This window comes from Cynocephalus volans, chromosome 5 (assembly GCF_027409185.1).
Source record: "Cynocephalus volans isolate mCynVol1 chromosome 5, mCynVol1.pri, whole genome shotgun sequence".
In the NCBI taxonomy this organism is placed as follows: domain Eukaryota; kingdom Metazoa; phylum Chordata; class Mammalia; order Dermoptera; family Cynocephalidae; genus Cynocephalus; species Cynocephalus volans.
The window spans coordinates 146,165,737-146,187,322 of NC_084464.1; the positions used below are offsets into that span (position 1 = coordinate 146,165,737).

Consider the following 21,586-nt stretch of genomic DNA (forward strand, 5'->3'; position numbering starts at 1 on the left):
ACATTCTGAGGCAATTAATAAATGTAAAAGGATGGGAGGTCATACAAACATGCTTTCTGATCACACTTGAAGGAAATTAGAAATCAATAAAAAATAATTTGGGAATTTTGCAAATTTGTGGAGATTAAACACCACACTCTTAAACAATGCAGCAAGGGGAAAAAATCAAAAGAAATTAATAATTGGATATGAATTTTTTTAAAAATACAAAAACTCATGAGATGCAGTGAAAGCAGTGTTAAGAGTAAAATTGATAGCTATAAATGCTTATATTAAAAAAGAAAAATCTCAAATTAATAATTTAACACTTCTGTTAAAAAACTAGAAAACTATTTTTTAAAAACCTAAGGACAAAACAGCAGACAGAAGGAAATAATAAAGATTAGAGCAGAGATAAATGAATTCAATATTGTACTGGAGGTATTAGCCAGGGCAATTATGCAAGAAATGAAATAAAAGGCATCCAGATTGGAAACAAATTAGATAGTGGTTATGGTTGCACAACCTCATGAATATATCAAAGCCCACTGGTTTATACAATTCAATGGTGAGTTTATAGTATATAAATTATATCTCATTTTTATAAAAGGAAGTCAAAACTGACTTTTATAAAAGATCTGTTTGTTTGTTTAAAAAAAGAAAATTAAATCCCTTCTATTAACCATTTTATTTTTCCCTTGACTTGCTTTCCTTGTCCCTACATGAAATGATTTTATTGCTATATCATGACTCACTGTTTTCTATTTTTATGACTCTCCAGCTTATGGTGAGAAACATGACGAATTAATTACCTTGGGAAGCCCAGATTTTCATACTACTAGTGAAGGGCAAAAATCTTCAGGAACTTCCAAAACAAGAAAAGGCAAAGAAAGATCTTCGGAGAAAGAAAAGTTTGCCAAAGAGAAGCAAGCTCAGCCTCGCTTTGAGCCTCAGGTGGGTGTGATATTTTTTCTTACTGGAGTCACTTAATGGATTTAGGTTCATTGGATTTCTACTTGCTCATCTCTTCTGAGGGAAAAAAAAATGTAAAATTCCTACCTCCCTGATTCCAGCAACCATCTAGATACCTTGAGGACATTCCGTGGACACTTTGCCCAAGCTTCCTTCCCCAGTTCAGTATCAAAAAGCATTAATTGTACTTTTGGTACGTAAGTCAATATTCTTGGGACTTGGGCTTCTAAAACTAATATGATACAGTCCTACCCTCAAAGAACTTACAATCTAATGGAGGAGACTTGAAGGTAAACAGAGTTTTAATGTTAGGTATTGTGAGTGCAGTGGTAGGAAGAGTGGATATCTAATTCATCCTCTTCCAGGAGGTACTGAGCCCTGAGCTGAGTCAATGTGCAAAGACATGCTGAGGCTAAAACAAACTCAGTCTGGTTTTTCGAAGCATAAAAGGATGAAAGAGGAGGACAAAGGGATTTTAAAAAAGGGTCAGATGGAAGAGGGTCTTTAAGCCTCATTAGAAGACTGGTCGTGACTCTAAACCCTGTTAGGGCCAGTTAGGTAATTGCCATGATTAGGGGTAAGAAAGAGGATGTGGATGACAGATTTCAGAAGTGCAAACACAGGTCTAAAGGCATTCAGATTCAAGTTACTTAAAAAAAAATACTGTGCTCAAAACAAAATACCTATGAGTACAAAATCTTGCCAACATTCTCGATCACTGCCTAGATTAAGCAGGACTGGAAAATGGGGGATTTAAAAAGTGTATTGACATGATCAAATTTACACTTCAGATCCACCCTGGTGGATTTTAAGGGTATGAATTTAAAAGGGAAAAGATTAGACAGGGGAAAATCATTCAAGAAAGTACTGAAGTCCAAGCAAAAGTGTGCAAAGTGTACCAGGAACAGGTAAAAAGAGAGGAAGGAGAAAACAGATTAAGGACTATCCAGGAAACAAAAAGGGGGTGCTATGATTTGAAAGTGTCCCCTAAAGTTCACATGTTGGAAACTTAAACCCCATGCAACAGTGTTGACACCTGTGACCTATTACAGGTGATTAGGTCTTGAGGGCTCTGCCCTCATGAATGAATTAATGTTGTTATCAAGGGAGTGGCTTAGTTACCCTGGGAATAGTTCCTGATAAAAGGACGAGTTTGTTCCCCTTTTTCTTGTGTGCGTGCATGCTCTCTTGCCCTTCTGCCTTCCATCATGGAATGACAAAGCAAGAAGTCCCTTGCCAGATTTAGGCCCCTCAACTTTGGACTTCCCAGCCTCCAGAACTGTAAGACATAAATTTCTGTTCTTTATAAATTACCCAGTCTCAGGTATTTTGTTATAGCAGTACAAAACGAACTAAGACAGGGGGTGTCGTGATTAGTCTGAAGTAGGTGTTAAGGAACAAAGTATAGCTCCCAGGTTTCCAGCAGAATTAACTAAGCATAATGTCAGTATCCTGAGTAAAACAGACAATAAAGAAAATTAGCAAATAAAGAGAAGATACGATGACTCAGTCTTCAGACTCCAGGAATGGAAAAACCTGTTTACTTGCATTTGAAAGATTTTATTTTTTTACTGGAGTCTGTCCTTAGAGACACTGTGAAGTAAACAAGCTTAAACCAATCCATAGACTTTTATAAGATACAGAGTTCTCCCTTAGTATCTTCATGGTGCTCCCTTTCCTGATCAAAACTTGGCCCCAAAAGTTTCTGATAAACGCACTTATTGAGTAGCTTAAAAGATGACAAAAGTTAATGCATACTAAAAAAAAAAAAAAAGAATTTCTGATTGTGAGATTCAGTACTTATTGGAATGTTAGGGGAATATATTGTATAAAGCAGTCTATTTGGTAACACTGAAACCAAATTACACGTGAAAACTTTATTTGGTATGTACACCAATCTACACTTCCCCAATTGCATTATTTGAAATGGATAATTGAGGTAGTCTCAATTTCACGTAAAGTGCTATGTAACCACATCAGATTCCAACCTCTCTCCCTACCCAATTGCCACCAATGATCCTCACCTATGTAGAACTTATCAAGCCCTGTATCAATCTGCTCCCAGCTTATAGCCCATGCAAGGGATCCTACGAGGCATAAAAGTGTTGCTGACTTTCGTAATGAATATATAGCAAGTACACCCAGACCTGGAAATGATCAACTATCCTGCTCCCGTTTTTGTGAAGAGATGCTGTGAATGGGCATAGTAAAATTTAAAATTTAATGTGTATAATTTTTAAGTAACGTTTGCATACAGTGAAATGCACAAATCTTAATTGTATAACTCAATGAGTTTTGACAGGGGCATTTGCCGTGTAATTCATGCCCCTATCAAGGTATAGATTATAGATCACTTCCTTAAGCTCAGAATTCCCTCAAACCTCCCTGCAGTCAATTCTGTCATCCTTGCACCTCACCTCCAGGTAACTATTGATCTGTTTTTGGTCATTAAAGATTAGTTTTGCCCATTCTGGAATTTCACACTAAAGAATCATACAAGATGTATGTGCTCAACTTCCTTATCTCAGAATAATTTCTGTCTGTGAGATTCATCCACACTGTGGTGTATATCAGTAGTTTATTACTTTTTAATGTTAAGAAGTACCCAATTATATGAATATGCTATGATTTGTTTATCAGCTGATAGACATTTATGTTGTTTACTATTTTTGTTGTTATTAAAAAGATTGCAATGAACATTCTTACACACGTCTTTTGTGAATACGTTCTCATTTATCTTGGGTATATACCTAGCAGTAAAATTATGGACCATAGGGTAAAATCTAGACCCTTTTGAAAGAAGAAAAGGATCTGACCCGAAGATTTTTATTTTATCTTATTAGATGTCCACTGCCCACTCTCAACAAGAAGACCCAAATAAACCCTACTGGATTTTGAGATTAGTCACTGAACATAGTGAATCAGACTTAATTGAAGTGAAAAAAGACACAGAACGAGCAGATGAAATCCGAGCCTTGAAGCAAGCCTGGGAGACAACTGAGCCAGGAAGAGCAATCAAGGTCATCTGAATTTGAAAAATTCTCATTTTTTACTTTTCGTCCTTAGGCATAGTCTCAAGGAAGAGGCATGTTGATGAAAACACATAGTCTTTCCTTTAAAAATGGTATCTGGAGTTTTATCAAGCATTGATTAATTAAATGTTAAGACTACATTTGGACATACGGTGAAATGGTCCTCTCGTGATACCCAGATGACTTGCAAAAGCAAGGCACATAATGGTGTGGAGCTACCTCCTTCTTTCAACACAGCCCAGGCTATATCCACAACTGCCCTTAACACCCTCAAGTAAGAAAGCATAAAAATGTTTAATATTGGTTTCCTGTACTTTTAACAGCCTGATAGGTAAAAAGCAAATATATTCCCTTTTGGAATATATGTATATATCATCTTTTTCTCCCTACTATATTCAGTACAACAATTACTTGTGTGTTTCATGTCCCTATTCAGGAGCTAATGAATCTAAGATAGCATGCCCAGTGTGTTAGTTTTAGAACAGCATCTTCATTTGTTCTCAAAAATAACTCTGTCAAAATCATGGATGGCTCAGAATTTGAGTTTATTTGATAATTAAGAAGAGCTGGCCTGGACCAAACTGCCCTATTCAATTCTCATGTCCCTGTTTTGCTTGAGTGCCATTAACATGTTGTGGCCTGTACTGCTTGTTGATTTTCAAAGAGCTTAAAAATCAGATACGGTTTCTTCTTTAGGCTTCTCAGGCTCGCTTACTTTACCTCAGCCGGTTCATTAAGAAAATACCTGATACTGAGGGTGTGCCTGTCCCTTCATCTGAAAGCCAAACAAAATCAGTGGAAGAAGGTCAGTGAATCCCACCCCAGATGCCTCGAAGCACAGAACTTGCAGCTCTTAAAAAATAGTCAGTGGATCATGGTTGGTAAAAAGGAAAAATTCCAGAATCTCTTTCTTTGGGATTGTAAAAAGTTGCACAATTTCAGATAACCATATGAACAGTGCTTCAGTTATCAAATCACTTTTACTCATTTTCTCATTTAAGTCCTACATCTCCCTCCCCACCCAAAGTAGGTATGATTTCCCCATTCAAGAAAAGATGAAACCAGAGATAAGAGTGCAATCTAGTTAGAAGGTAGCAGCATGGAACTTGAAAGCACTATAAATCTGCCACCTTTTCTAACAACAATAATGACAAATAATAACAAAAAGACTCTTCATAATAAAGCTAACTACTTTTATTGAGCAATTGCCTTGGGCCCGGCACTGTGCTTTATATTAATTATTTCATTTAATACCCACATCAACTTACTGAGGTATGTAATATTATTTCCAATTTATCAACAAGGATACAGGCCCAGAGAACCTCAGTAATTTTCTAGATTTACAGAATACCCAGAGACAGAGCCAGTGTTCAGACAGAGTCCTCCAAGACCTCAACGTCTTTTGACAGCCACTTCGCTGCCTTCATCTGTCATCGCCCTGGGCTGTCCACAGAGGCAGAAAGCATTCACCTCCCAAATCGTGCTCTTCCATTTTTATATTTACACAGGTGTCTGTGGGGGGATTGGTTCCAGGAGCCCCATAGATACCAAAATCCACAGAGACTCAAATTCCTTACATAAAATGGGGTAGTATTTGCATATTACCTATACACATCCTCCTGTAACCATCTCCAGGTTACTTATAATACCTAATACATTGTAAGTGCTATGTAAATAGTTGCTATAGTGTATTTTTTATTTATATCTTTTTTATTGTTGTATTTTTATATTGTTTTTGAACATTTTCAATTTGTGGTTGATTGAATCTTTGGATGCAGAACGTGCAGATATGAAAGGCTGACTGTAATTCAATAACTGTTATAAAAATAATGTCCCTTAACTTTTCATATGAACAATACAAACAGCAAATATCAACCCAGTCCTATTATCCTGGGATGGGCACTGCGCGAAGAATTTTATATTCATTACTATCACTTTAACCTACAGCAGCTAGAAGTAGACATTACTATTCCCATTTTACAGATAAACAGACAAAAGCTCAGAGAGTCACGCTATTCTTCCTAAGTGATATATCTAGAAAGTAATGAAGTTGGAATCTGAAATATTTCTATCCTCTTAAGTACCCACTCCTCTAATTGTTGTAGTCTAATGTAATGCTAAAAAAAAGAAAGGTGAACAGGATCCCGTTCTAGTCCTTTAGGCTATAAATTTTATTATTATTTTTTAAATCTTGTATTAAGATTATGTAAAAAAAAATCTTACATTGGACCCTTGTTAAAAATGATAAGGAAGACTTTATTCAAGACTACTGAATTAGGGGAGAGAGATTGAATTCAACCCTGACAACAACAGGGACAAGTGGGGATTCATAACCAATATGCCAGGTGACAGAGTAGATGGGAAATTACTAAGAGGAACTTGGTTAGGTATCAAGGGTGGGAAGAGAAGCTTGATTGGATATCAAAGGTGGTAGGGATTCTGGATAAACTGGCTTAACAGAATTCTTTGCTAGAATTGAGATCAGAAGGCCTAAGCTGAGAAAAGTGCTCAGAATAGGCTGTGGAAGTGGTTGGTAGATTTTATAGTTTTTCCTAGGCTTGGAGATCTGGAACAGTGGGAGTAGAATTATAGTGTTAGGAGAGAACTTCACAAGCAAGAACCCTTTCCCTCTGCTTTAAGACAATTTTAAATACATGCCTACACACAGGGCTCCCTCTCAAGAGGGGAGTATCCCATTCATGCACAAGTGCCAGCACAAGGCTGGCTGCACTTGCTCTAGGACCCACCTTAACAGTAGCCCCAATAGTTCAAAGATCTCATTTCAATTTATATTGTCTTAGCTTCAAAAAGCCTCTATTTTTATGTAAAAATTTAATATCCTGAGGCAGCTTTCTGATACACTGCCTGCCTGAGTCACCCATGACATCCTCTGAGATATCAATTATTGTTTTTGCTAGTGCTCCAGTTAGAAGTTGCAGAGCTTTTGAGTCATCTGCTGCAAATCTGTGCTCCCCTAAGCAAGCCCTGTTACTCTTTGCATGTGATTTCATAGAATGCAAGCTTTTTGGTAATGCACATGTCATGTTGTAGTAGAATCATCTGCAATTGATGCAAAAGAGCCAGAGGCAAAGAGTTCTACAAATCTGGAGAGCAAAGAAGGATCGGGGAATATGGTATGGAAGAAACTGCAATCGACCAAGGGCCTGAAAGATCTGACAAAATCCGCAAGCAATGAAAGTGGAGGAGCGTCCTCATCAGAGCGCGAGCCAAGTGTGCGGAGGGAAAATATCAGTAAGTACAGATTTCCTTGGAAAGATAAATGCATAATTTGAAGTAAATAGTCTGAAAAGATCATAACATAAACATATGTCATGGCTAGGGTTATAAAAACAGAGAAATAGATATTTTGGATTCATATGCATTCATTTTACTTATCAGAGTTGATAATTTGCTCAAGAAACTGATTACTAAATACTTCACCTAAAGATAAAAGTAGGCACACAGACAAAAAATTTGCAGGTGTATTTTTTCTGTTTCTAGGCTTTCTGTGTATACAATACTGAAAAGAAAATGTCAGCATTCACTTATACAATTGTCATTAAACACAAGTCCTTTTTATTTTATTTGTAGCATGCTACATGGTAGATTTTCTTTTTATCTATTATAAAAAAATTAAGCGTTTAGTTTTTAAAATGTTGGAAAAGAGCAATTTTCAGTGGTGCAAAAGCCACACTGACTTGATTTATTTCTATATGGATTTGTATTTGTTCACTAAAATGAACCAAAATCCTTGATGGAAGATCTTACAGGGAAATGCTTTTCCACAGTCTTGGGTTCCATGAGGAAGGATTATTACTAAGCAACTTCTGGACTCTTTCTATCCCAAAGGGGCTAATTGTCTCATATGATTGACACATTTGGAAAGAATAAATTGGGCTGCCCATGGGAGCCTGAGACCACTGCTTCTGAGCTGGGAGCACATCCTGTGTCTGGGCTGGAAGTGTTGGTCAGCTCTGGGTTTTCTTGATCATGGCCCTTTTGCCTCTCACATGTACATCCTCCAGTTAAACCAGTATCACCAGTAAACTCTTACTCTTTATTTCCCTACTTGTTCAGGACCCAGGCAGGAAAGAAGGATATTTTGGAAGGAGGCGTTCTCAGAAACACCAACAATGGTTCTCATCAAAATTGCTAAACCATTCTAAGAATTTTAAATTTAAGAAGTGTTTATGACTAAAGCATATCCTTGCATAATTCCCATAGTAAAGAGAAAAATTACAAAATTGAAAAGACTCTTTTGCTATAGTAACAGGAGATTCTGATATTTTCAAACTGATATTTTGAAAGTAAGTGGCGTGGTTCCAGTCAAGATGGTGGAATAGACAGTCCTCAGTGTCACTCTCTTCCACAAGTCAACCAATTTACAACTATAAAAATGTAACATCAGCCAAGCTGGGGCCACTGGAGCTCAGGGGAAGAGAAGGAGAGACCTACGAAGTTCATGAAGGCAGGAGAAGCCATGATGAGAGAAAGAAAAAACTGCTCTGAGGGTTTCATGCTGCAGCTGCTTTAAGGCTGGAACTGCTGAGTGCATGGAGCAGGAGCCCACAGAAGCCGCAGCTGTGCCCTTCAGATGGAGTTACTTGGAGGTGGCAGGGGAGAAGAGGGCTTTGCTGGCCCCCAGGACAGCAAGACCACTAATAGGGTTCCCGTGGACCCATGCAGGAGCGAGGAGCCAGAACAGCTGAAAAAGGGGAGCCACTCAGAGGCCAGTGAGTCATCACAAGGGCCTGTCCCATGAGAAAGTGTTTGGAGCACAAGTGGTGGGGGAGACAGGCCCACCAGGAGAACACTAGGACACAGCAAGGACAGCCGACCAGCCCCCCAATCAGCTCAGGACCACTCAGAGGAGACTGGTCGGGAATGCAGAATTGCATGGGGTGCAGTTTGATGAAAAAACTCAGGCCCAGATTAGAGTTTGAACACAACCCAGATCCACTGGGTCTCTGGAGAACTGAAGTACCTATAATGTCAACCATTAAACCCTGAGCTGCACAAAAAGCCTTCCCTAGGGAAACAGCAGTAAAGCAGCAATTCAGCTCAACCACACAGCTCAAGTACTAGTTCCCACAGGAAGTTCCCCCATTGTTGCTTTGCCTCCCACAGACTTGTCACCCCTTTTCCTCTGGGTGACAGAGCCACCAAAGATTACTCAAAGCGCATCTCTTCTGAGCAGTGAGAAGCCCCGAAAAGGAGTTAATCTCCCATAACCCTCAAGAGTGAGGCATTTCTTCCATTTGGGAAATTAACCATGAATTGGGGTTCTCTTCCCACATTTATTTTCCAGACCAGGGAGTTACAGGAAGAGAACATAGGTGGGGTTTTTGCTAAGTATAGCTTAACAAGCTTAACAATGGGCATTCCATAATGCAATTTTCAAGAAGTTAAGTTGATCCACCAACAAAAGCTTGATCTTAGCAAACGTTTTCTTCTTACAGCAATTTCCCAGCATCGTTACATATCAGTCAGTAACCTGTCTGTCTTTGAGCCAGCAACCTCGCTGTATTACAATTCTTTATCTTACAACAGAGACTATTGCCTGCGGAAAATTTCCTGTCCTTTGCAAGTCAATATTTGAAACTGCAATGCTTTGGAAAACCAGACCCTGTGAAGTACCTTTGCTTTATGCATACTCCACACCCCATTTTAGAAGTAAGCAAAGGACAAAAAAATTAGTTCCAGCCCAAGCACATCACCAGCATCTTGGGGCCTGCCTGGGAACTGGAGGCTTGGAGCTAGGGACCAGACCCCACTCCCACGTCCAGGCACACCACGTCAGTGCCTCAGGGCCCACTCGAGCTCCCAAGGCATGGAACTGAGGACCAGAGCCCCCCTACCACAACCAGGCACACCATGACAGCACCTTGGGGCCCACCCAGGGACCTGAGTCATGGAGAAAGGGACTGGACCCCCTCCCACAACCAGGCACACTGTGCCAGCATATCAGGACCTGCCCCATGACCCAAGGTATGGAGCCAGGGAACAGATTGCCCTCCCACAACTGGGCTCACTGTGCCAGTACTTTGGGGCCCACCCAGGGACCTGAGGCATGGAGAAAGGGACAGGACACCCCTCCCACAACCAGGCACACACTGTTAGCACCTCGGGACCCACCTGGAGACCCAAGTCATGGAGAAGGGGTCTGGACCACCCTCACACAACCAGGTACATTGTGCCAGTGCCTCAGGGCCCACCTGGGGAACCAAGGCATTGAGAAGGGGATTGGACTCCACTCCCACATTCAGGAGCACTGCACCAGCACCTCAGGGTCTTCCTGGGGACCCAAGACATGAAGCAGGAGACCAGACACACCCCACAACCAGGCAAACCACCAGTGCCAAGGAGGATGCCAAAAATATCACCTCCATGTGGGTGGCCCACCACAGCCACCACAACAACCATAGCTGCCACAAAAGTGGCTAGATGCCACAACCACCATGGAGATGGTCCACCAACCACTGGAGTGCATTGACCCAAGGAGAGTCACCAGCAGAGATAAAGAAAAGAAGAGGATGTCTCTCTCCACAAAGCCCATTTCAGAGTGACAGAAGAAGCATCTGCTTTATGATAGTATTGGGGGACCTGATCATATATAGTATTGGGGGACCTCTCAGCATTTGACAGAGTAACGATTATTCTTTCAGAAGGTGAGAAGAAATCTAGGGTAATTAGAGGGGGGAGGGGGGAAGGAGGGGGAACGGGGAGAGATTTAACAAGAGGAATAAAAAATAATTATGATTTGTAACAATATATATGCTAGTAATATTGATTTGATAAACATATCTCAATGTTGAACCCCAAAAATGTGTATAAACAATTTTGATTTGATAAAAATTAATTAATTAATTAGTAGAATAACAAATGCTTACCACACTACATACAGATACAGATATAGATTATTTTTTGTTGTTGTTGTTGCCCACAAAATGGACTTATATTGTACTTAATCTTCTGCAAATTATTTCTTTCAGTTAGTTATATTTAACAGCTATCTTTCTGTACCAGCCTATATCAATCTGCTTTATTCTGTTTAGGATATAGAGCCATTTATATGGTTGTACTATAATTCATGAATCACTTCTATATTGATGTTTATTTAGGTTGTATCCATTTTTACATGGTACATACAATCATGAGATAATGTATCCTTTTACATTAAAAAAAAAGAAAGAAAGTGGTGCCCATTTAACAGGTAATAACACACACAACAGTAGCACTAAAACTTGTTAGAATACCTTTTATTTAATATTAATATCTGATTTGTATAGTGATTTTGCATACATATCTCACTTGACCCTCTATAAATTAGAGAAAACGTATACTGCTACTTCTGCTTCAGAAATGAGGAAATTTTAATAAATGACTTACCCAAGGACAGGAAGCTGATGCAGTTTGGATAAAGCTAGGACTCAAACCCAGTTCTTTGGACTCCACATACTGTGATCTCTAACTGAACACAAACTATTTCTCATCCTTAGTTAATCTGAAGATCTGTAAAATAAAAAAATGTAACTAATACTGTGCATTTTAAATTTTGATATCAAGTTGTTTATTTATATGCTAAAGTAATCTTTTTTATAGTTTTATTTTATTTTTAGTTAAGTAATAAAAATTGTATAAAATTATAAGGTACAATGTGATATTTTGATCGTGGAATGATCAAATCAGGTTAGTGAACATATCTATCACCTCAAATACTTATCATTTCTTTCTGGTGAGAACATTTAAAATCTACTCATTTAGCTATTTTGAAATATACATTTTACTATAGTCACCAAGATGTGCGAAAGATCACCAGAACCTGTTTCTTGTATCTAACAGAAACTTTGTACTCTTTGATCAACATTTCCTCTTTCTCCATCTGTACCCCCTACCCCGCCACCATCTGCATACCCATTGTCTGGTAACCACCATTCTATTCCTTATTTCTATGAGTTTGACTTTTTAAAATTCCACATATGAGTGAGATCTCTCTTTGCCTGGCTCACTGCACTTAGCATAATGTCTTGCAGGTTCATCTGTGTTGTAGCAAGTGACAGAATTTCTTGTTTATCTAAAGCTGAATAGTATTCCATTGTATGTATGTATATATGCATATATATACATACAATGTGATATATATATATACACACACACACCATATTTTCTTTATGCATTCAACCACTGACGGACACTTCAGTTGTTTCCATACTTTGGCTATTGTGAATAACACTGCAATGAACGTGGGAGTACAGACAACTCAGTATATTAATGTCAATCATTTGGATATTTACCCAGAAGTGGGATTGCTGGATCATATGATAATTCTACTATAAATTTTTTGAGGAAACTTCATACTGTTTTCCAAAATGGCTATATTAATTTGGATTACAACAAGAGTGTACAAGGGTTTCCTTTTTCCTCATCCTCACCGACACTTGTTATTTTTTGTCTTTTTGACAATGGCCAATCTAACAGATGTGAGGTGATATCTCATTGTGGTTTTAATTTCCATTTCTCTGATGATTAAAGATGTTGAGCATTTTTTCATATATTTGATGGCCTTTTGTTTGTCTTTTTTTGAGAAATGTCTGTTCAAGTCTCTTGTCTGGTTTTTAATCAGATCATTCATATTCTTATTATTCAGTAGTTGGAGTTCCTTTTATATTTTGGATATTAGCTTCTTATCCAATGCATAAGTTGCACGTATTTTCTTCCAATACATGGGTTGTCTCTTCACTGTTTTTTTTTTTTTTTTTTCCTTTTGCTGAACAAAAGCTATTTAGTTTAATGCAATTTCATTTGTCTATTTTCGCTTTTGTTGCCTATGCTTTTGGGGTCATAGCAAAGAACTCATTGCCCAGGCCAATGTCATGGAGATTTCCCTCTATGTTTTCTTCTAATAATTTTACTGTTTCACGTCTTAAATTTAAGTCTTTAATTCTTAAATAAGGGATAAGATAAGGGTCCATCTTCATTCTTTGATATGTGGATATCCAGTTTTCCAGTATCATTTATTAAGAGACTGTCCTTTCCCCATTGTGTGCTCTTGTCACCTTTGTCAAAAATTAATTGACTGCAGGTGTGTGGGTTTATTTCTAAGATCTCTATCTTATTCCATTGATTGGTATATCTGTTTTTATGCCAGTACCTTGTTGTTTTGATTACTCTAGCTTTGTAACACATTTTCAAATCTGGTAGTGTCATGCCTCCAACTTTGTTCTTTTTAGTCAAACCTGCTTTGATCCTTCAGGGTCTTTTGTGGGTCCATACACATTTTAGATTTTTTTTTCTATTTTTGTGAATTATGAAATTCTGAAATTTTGATAAATATTGCATTGAATCTGTAGATCACTTTGGGTAATATGGTCATTTTCACAATATCAATTCTAACAATCTATGAACACAGTATATCTTTCTATTTATTTGTGTCATATTTAATTTCTTTCATGAATATTTTGTCCAGTGCCACACCAATCTCTACCTACATGGTCCCCACTGTACTCTGAAGCTAACAAGGTAATTTATAAATTAAAAAAACTGAATGTGGTCATAATTCTTCACTTGACACCATCCTCGGGAAAATCACATTGTAAACTTCATTTTTTTCCCAGAGCCCAGACCAGTGTTGTGAGGCACTGGAGCTTCTGTCCTAGTGTCACCCTTCCCACTGAGATCAAGAACAAGGCAAGGATGTCTTCTCTCACCACTTTTTTTTTTTTTTTACAACATTGTACTGAAAGTTTTATAAAATCCAGTAAGACAAGAAAAAGAAATTAAAGGCACACTGATTAGGAAGGAAAAAATAAGACTGTCTTTGTTCCCAGGTAACATGATGCTTTATCTGGTGGAGAATGTTGATAATGGGAAGGTAGTGCATGTGTAGGGGAAAGGAGCATATGGGATATCTTTATACCTTCCTCTCAATTTTGGTGTGAACCTAAAACTGCCCTTAAAAATAAAGTCTTTTTTTTAAAAAAAGAGGAACTTAAGTGGGAGGATTTTTACTTCGTGATTTCAAAATTGATTATGAAGTTAACAATGATAATCAAAACACTATGGTTTGACGGTTTCTACAAAGTTAAACATAATTTTACCATAGGACTCAGCAATCTACTCCTACTTATATGAAATGTCCAGGAAAGACAAATCTATGAAGACGTAAGTAGATTAATGTTTGCCTGGAGCTTGTGGTGGGAATAGATGGGGACTGTAAAAGAGCACGAGAGATCTATGTGAATGATGGAAATAGTTTATGACTGGATTTTGATGATGGTCATGCAATTTGATAAATTTACTGAAAAACATTGAATTACGTCCTCAAAATGAGTAGGATTTGTGGTATGTAAATTATACTTCAATATGTTTTTTTTAATAAAAGGCTTAAATTGTCTGGAAGAGCTGAATGATTAACATCCTTGACTCTAAAGTCTCTTAAAAATGTTCTTGTGGGCTCACTATGGGCCTATGGAATAAAAGGCTGTTGCTAATTTGATTTTCAGTATTTTTTATCTACTCCATTTGACTAAGTTTCTTGAAAGTAGGATAGTGTGTCTTAAGCATATTTATATCCCAACACCCGTAGTGCTTATTAGTATAGCTTTCGCACATAGTCCAAGCTTTTAAATATTGGATCATTTAACTTGTTTTTAATGAAATTCTGTAACTTAAAGTAAAAGTTTTTTGTCTCTTTCTTTATTTAATTGTGACTAGAATAACAATTTGTTACTCCTCAAATACAGTATATTCATTTTTTCATCTCCTTCATTTAATTATAGGTATAGTGACACCAGATAAAGGATAAACATGAAATATAATTATATAATTGTACCTTTAATAAAATTATATTGAAGCCAAGCCCAAGCAATAGTTGTTTTTTAACAGAAAATAAATATTGTTTTTAATTAAAATGAGATATAACAGTGATTCAGTTAGTCATTGTTAGGTATGTTTTGAAAGTTTATGTCCTTTTTTTTTTTAAATAAACAGGGCCTCATTCGCAATCCCCAACAATTTTGGAACTGTCTCCACAACTTATTCGAACACAACTAGAATTTATAAACTTAAATCAATATGTACGGTAAGTTTCAATAGACATAATTAATGCAGACAACCGTGGTCATAAAATTTTGGATATATTGCCAATAGGCAGTTGCTAAACAACTGAAAATTTGAAATGAATGTTTAATATATCTTCAATGTGTCTAAATTTCTTGAAGTAAATAATTGTACATCTCAAGTTTAGCAACTGTTTTATTAAATCAATCACAAAAGCACTTTAATATTTTCTGTAAAGTTTTAATTTGAAGCCTGATTAAGGTGAGTCGAGCAACAGAAAATTTCCATTGTACCTGCTGTCATTATTTAATTAGACTCAATTTCCTTAAGAATTAGACAATGGGATTAATAGACAGAGGTGGTAATTCAAGCATATTTATATGTTTGAAAGCATTGTCAAAATTATTTGGCTGCATAAATTCAAAAGGAAAACCTACAATCTATCCTCGTAGGTTTGAACACCAATTCCAAAATCACTTCATCAAGTGGTGCATCCAAATTTACTCATACTTTTCTAAAATACCAGTGATTCAATAAATAGAGCACAGCCCATCTAAAAAAAATAGTTTATTCTTTGTATCCCAAATGTTTTACTAAATTCACACCACCGTCCTCAACAAATAATTTTAAATTATTTGAGGTCTAAAGTAAAGTTTATTCCAGAGTTTCCAAATGATCTATAAGATAACTCTCTGATAATTTTATATTAAGGAAAACAGGTAAGGAGCCTCTCCTGCAAACAAACGAACTGAATCAGCAACAGGCAATGCAAAAGGCAGAAGAAATTCATCAGTTTCGACAGTATAGGACCAGAGTCCTTAGCATTAGAGATATTGACCAAGAAGAACGGTTCAAGTCAAAGAATGAAGTCCTGGAGATGTATGGGGAAATGCGGGTGAGTCCAAAAGTACATACATGGGTCATGGTTGACAAATTCTTTTATAAGATTAAAAAAATCATAAAATCATATGATGTTCATGTAGAAAGAAGTCTTGAAAACATTGTTTCTACAATTCACTTCTCAGAAAAGATGGCAAATTGATTACACACCTGTCACTTCACCCCCTAAAACCCTTCTAAAATGCAGTATTGGGAATATAGCCTCAAAGATGGGAAGAATAGGAGAGAAGACAACAACAAAATTCTATGCGAAGTTGGAAAAAAACTGGATAAGACCACATTAGCAGACTTGAGGCAACCAAATCCTAAACTGGCACAAGTTGCTCCATAGAATCCCTATGGAATCCCCAAAAGGTATGTTAGAAAGTTAAAGTGAACTGGGAGGAAGATAACATAGTTAGGTTTGTTTGGTTTAAAGCTATTTAAGAGTTTCAGATCATCCCCTCAACTTTTTTGCAGCCAGGTGACTGGCATTCCCCCACTTCAGCAGAAGAATAGAGGCACTTTATTTGGATATGGCCAAAAAATAAAAGGAAAGAAAAATAATTTCTATACTTTAGAAGACTAAACTTCATTGAAAATTGAAGTACCATGCTAGAAATGGGGAAATTCAGTGCATGCATATGAATGACTTCCCACTATGGAGGATGAGGATTAATTCTTTCCTTGCTCTTCCCTATCTCTCTCTCTCTCTCTCTCTCACACACACACACACACACACACACACACACACACACTCATACACGCTCCCAAAGACCCTGAAGACTACAGGAGTTTCTAAAATTTTAGCCACAGTGATACTGGGTTCTCCATGTCATTTCCAATATTGGCCCATCTGAAGAATATGCCAATTTTACATCTTTCTTGTTTGTTCAATAGGTACCTCAATAGGCACCTCAAACAGATCCTCTCCAAATTCAGATTCTAGAACCCTCCCTCCCATCTCAGCACAAATATGTCATTCCATCAATATTCATCTCAGTAAATGGCAATTGCACTCTGAGTTGCTCAGAGCGAAAACCTTGGAGACGCCCTTGACTCTTCTTACTCCTTGCATATAATCCATTGTCAAAAGCTCTCAACTCTTACCTTGAAAACACACACAAAATTCAATCATTCCTCGCTGTCTCTATCCCCACCACCTTCATCCACACCATCATCGTTTTCCATTGAGTATTGCCGCAGCCCCAGCTGATCTCACTGCTTCCATCTTTGCCCCTCCACAATATGGTTTCTGCTCAGCAGCCAAAACAGTTGTATCCATCAGGATAAACTGTGTTATCCTGTGATAACGAAAACCTCAGTGCCTCAGTGGCTTAACACAGGGTTTGGCAAACTTGTTTTCTGTAAAGGGCACTAGTAAATCTTTTTGTTTTTGCAGGCCATATTGTCTCTTTGTAGGCCATATGTTGCATCAGCTTAAAAGATAATACCTAAATGAATGGGATAATACATACATAAACAGAACTTTACAAGCAATGAGCCAGATTTGTTCCACAGGCCTTAGTTTACCAACCACTTGCTTAAAACAATAAAAGGGTATTTCTCATTCTTGTTACATGTCCAGTGCAGTTCAATTGGGGGTCCTTCTTATCATATTTATTGATATTCCAGGCTGAAGGCGAATCCATAGGGACACTTCTACCATGATAATTATAACAGGGGAGGAGAACATGGGGTTGCACATTGGCTATTATTATTTCTGCCCAGAAATGGCACATTCATTTCCACTCACATTTCATTGGCTGAAGCAAGTCACACAGTCACAACTTCAAAGAAGCAACCAACCTTGGTTCCTTCTAGCATCAAGAACTGTGAGACAATACGTTTCATTTCTTTAAACCACTTTGTTTCTGGTACTTTGTTATGGCAGCCTAGGAAACTAATACAGAGGGCAATAACACCATGTATCTGGAAGGGAACTAAAAATATTTTACAAATTGTAGTAATGGTAATCATAATACATCTTTAAAATGGGGAAAAGATCATTTCAATTCTCTAAAGTCTTAACATTTCTTCAGAAAAATAGCCAAAGTCTCGATTATGACCATTATAGCTCCACATAATCTAGTGCCCACTTTCCTCTCTGATGTTTTCTTTTATGATTCTGCCTCTTTTGCTCTTTTTTGCTCTTGCCAAACTGAATTTGCCTTTCCTCTAACAACCAGGCATGTTTGTCTTACTCCTACTCCTTCCTAGAAGATCCTTTCCCCAGAGAACCAAATGGTTTACACCTGCATTTTATGAGATCTCTAATCTACTGTTGCTTCATTAGAGAGATCTTTACTAACTACCCTTTCTAAATTAACATCCTTAAAAATTTTATGACTGTGCCTGGCCTTATCTTTCTTTCAAGAACTTATCCTGTATGTGTGTTCATTTATTGATTAAATATGAAAGTGTAGGGATATGTACTATGTGATTTAGTCCATGTTGTGCTTCTATAGCAGAATATCTGAGACTGAGTAAAGAACAGAGATTTGTTTCTTATAGTTATGGAAACTGGGAAGTCCAAGGTCAAGGGGCCCACATCTGGCGAGGGCCTTCTTGCTGTATTATCCCATGCAGAAGGTGGAAGGGCAAAATAGCCTGTGTAAGAGAGAGAGAAGAGGGCCAAACTCATTTTTTTATCAGGAACCCCCAACCCCCTGTGATAACTAACCCACTCCCACAATAAAGGCATTCAAACCATAGCACCATACACACATTTTTAATCAGACTATACTAGAATACAGACTGTATGTGAACAAGAACTTTTGTTTTGATTCCCCGTTGTGCCTGAAAAGCATGGGAGGGATGTCTGCTTCACATAAGTTTATTTAAAAAACAAATCAGTAAATAAATGAATGAATATTAAAATTGCATAGATTCAATTTATCATATAAGAAATAGTTTAAATTATAAGACAAAAAGGAATTTAAGGATTGCTGTTTTTGTTTTCTCTGCATGCTTTTTTTTTTCTTGATTGTTCATAGCATCTTCATTCACAGTAGCCAAAAACTGGGATTGATACATGCAACAACTTGAATGGATAATATTATACTGAATTTTTAAAAAAGCAACCTCAAAGGGTCACATACTGTGTACTTCCATTTACATTACATTCTCCAAATGACAAGATCATAGAGATAAAAAATAATTTATTGGTTGCCAGTTGCCAGAGGTTTGGGATAGTTGTGGGGAGAGGAGAGCAGGGAGGAATGGTGTGACTATAAAGAGGTAGCATGAAAAACAAACCATATGTTCATCGACTGGTGACAGACAAACAAATCCAGGGAACTTTACTATGCCTTTTTAAAATTTTTTAAAAATTATTTTTAATTGACACATAATAATTGTATATATTTATAGGATATTGTGTGATATTTTGATATATATATATGCATATGTATAAAATGTGTAGTAATAAAATCATATTACTTAATATATTTATCACCTCAAACATTTATCATTTCTTTGTGTCAGGAACATTCAAAATCCTCTCTTCTAGCTAATTGAAAGTATGCAATAAATCACTGTTAATTATAGTTAATTAGTAGACCAGCAGATGCAATAACTGGGGAGAAGATGGGAAAGAAATATTAACTGGAACAGCTTTGAATTCAGACCCCATTCACTTAAGTGTGAGGTACAGATAAACACCCTGGTTTTGACCGAAGTCATTTTAAGAGAAACATGATCACTAACATCATTTATCAGATAGGAGAAAACATACACATTCCTCAAGGGATCAGTAACATGTATTAAACTTATTTACACAAAACCCTTAAGATGTCTGTCTCTCTCTCTTTTAAAAAAAAATATGTCATTGCTATAATCTTGCATGTGTGTAATTGGTTTAGTGAATCCAATTTTATTATGGTAGATACAGTACTTTTCTTTTGTCAAAAGCTTTGGCAAGTCTGATTATGACATCCAGCTGTTCCAACACCTTAACAAAATCATCCCAGTTGCAAAAACATGGAAAATTTCTTAAGGAATTTAAGTATAAAGACAAAGCAGGCATTTCTAGAAAGTTCTTTTCAGGCTAGAATCAGTTCATTAATTCTTATTCTTTAATTATATTATTTTGAAACAGTAAACCACCAATATGGCCACTTCCACATTAAGAGATAAAGGACAAAAGAAAAGTCAGCAAAGGTCACTGAAAAGGAACAAATAGGTAGAAGAACAATTAAGAGGGCGTGATGTCCAGGAAGCCAGGCGAAGTTGGTTGATTTAGGAGGAGAGAGTGTGGTTAAGCAAGAATAGGACCAAGAAATGATCTTGGATTTAGGTGCATGTAAGTTGTTGACCTGAAAAAGAAACTGAGTCCAAATACATATAGCAAGGATTTATCGAGCCAATATGACAATTGCAACAGGGGTGACACATAGATCAGATCACCCTGAGAAATGTGTTCCAAAGAGGGCCAGGAGAGCTTAGCATTTTTGAATCACAAGAAGGCGGAGAAGTAAGAGAGAGGTAAAAGGACAGCCCTCCTAATCACTTCATCAGCTTTTCTGTTGGTTGTACATGACATGGAGATTTGGGATTGTTATTAAGTTACATCTGCATGCAGGGTTCTAGGGTAAGGTTCACAAGAAGCATCTCAGGTTACTTTCTGGTTTTTCTGGCTGCTTTTAAGTAAAAAGGTCTTATGAGAACGTTATTCAGGACAAGTGGAAATGATTCCTGACTTATTCCAGATCTCAAGGCATTATAATTTAGCTGACCTGGTCAGAGCAGATTCTTTTGGTTGTCGAGGTCATTGGTGTCCTTAATAAATGTACTTTTTTCGGGAGTGGTGAGAATGAAAGTCAAACTGACAATAACAAAGATAACTAATGGATTAGGTGATATTAAGAAGCTCTTAAAGAGCAGTTCAGATATATTTTTTCAGGGTTAAGATACACATGGGAAATTGGTAACTTACTGAGGACAGTTACTATACGAGAGACAATGGGCTGAATATTTAATATAAATTATATTTGAACTCATTTAAAATAGTTCCTTTGACAAAATCTCTAACTATTTCTTTCTTTACCTTTCTCTCTTCTCTTCTCCCGCCAAGGCTTTTCATTGCTGTCTCATACTTTGAGTCCTGATAAACATTTGAGACCATAACCTAATTTTCATCTTCACTAATTTTCCACCTGAATCTATTGGCATAAGGAAAGAATAAAGGGATTGCCTTTTTTTTTCTGGGACCATGAACTTTCATCAGTGGAACTTGTGTTTGGGGTTTTGTTTTGGAACAGGACTCCTTGGATGAAGCCCGACAGAAGATTTTCCATATTCGAGAAGAGTACAGAACCAAGGTGCTGGAAGCTGAGCGCCTGAGGTTGGAAGCACTGGCCGATCAGGAAGCAGCAACGCGGGCGGAGACAGAAAAGAAGGCCCTGGCCCCTGACACACAGAAAAAAAAGAAGGGAAAGAAAAAGTAACCAGGAGTTGCCCGATGCTGCCCTTCTTCTGGAGAGGGAAAAAAACTATTCTTAATCATATGTAACTTTGCCTGTTAGTAAAATAAGATATTAGGCCAATTGAAAATAGAAGTTTTCTTAACTTAGAAATAATTTCTATATTTTAAAGTTAACTTGTTAGTTTTCTCAGAAAGCTACTTTTTGAAGCTATTAGAGTTCAAAATGCTCTAATTTCAATAA

The 21,586-nt window shown here is 37.2% G+C and overlaps 1 protein-coding gene across 1 annotated transcript in view; it reads left to right on the top strand.

The window, feature by feature from the left end:
- The window catches only part of ADGB (androglobin), a 168,768-nt gene extending 147,401 nt beyond the window's left edge, over positions 1-21,367 (top strand). The window contains exons 30-36 of the mRNA XM_063098032.1: positions 761-933; positions 3,795-3,971; positions 4,680-4,788; positions 7,035-7,235; positions 14,967-15,063; positions 15,753-15,936; positions 21,182-21,367. Coding sequence (XP_062954102.1) covers positions 761-933; positions 3,795-3,971; positions 4,680-4,788; positions 7,035-7,235; positions 14,967-15,063; positions 15,753-15,936; positions 21,182-21,367 — 1,127 coding nt within the window. The remainder of the gene's footprint in view (positions 1-760; positions 934-3,794; positions 3,972-4,679; positions 4,789-7,034; positions 7,236-14,966; positions 15,064-15,752; positions 15,937-21,181) is intronic.
- Positions 21,368-21,586: the final 219 nt, after the last annotated feature.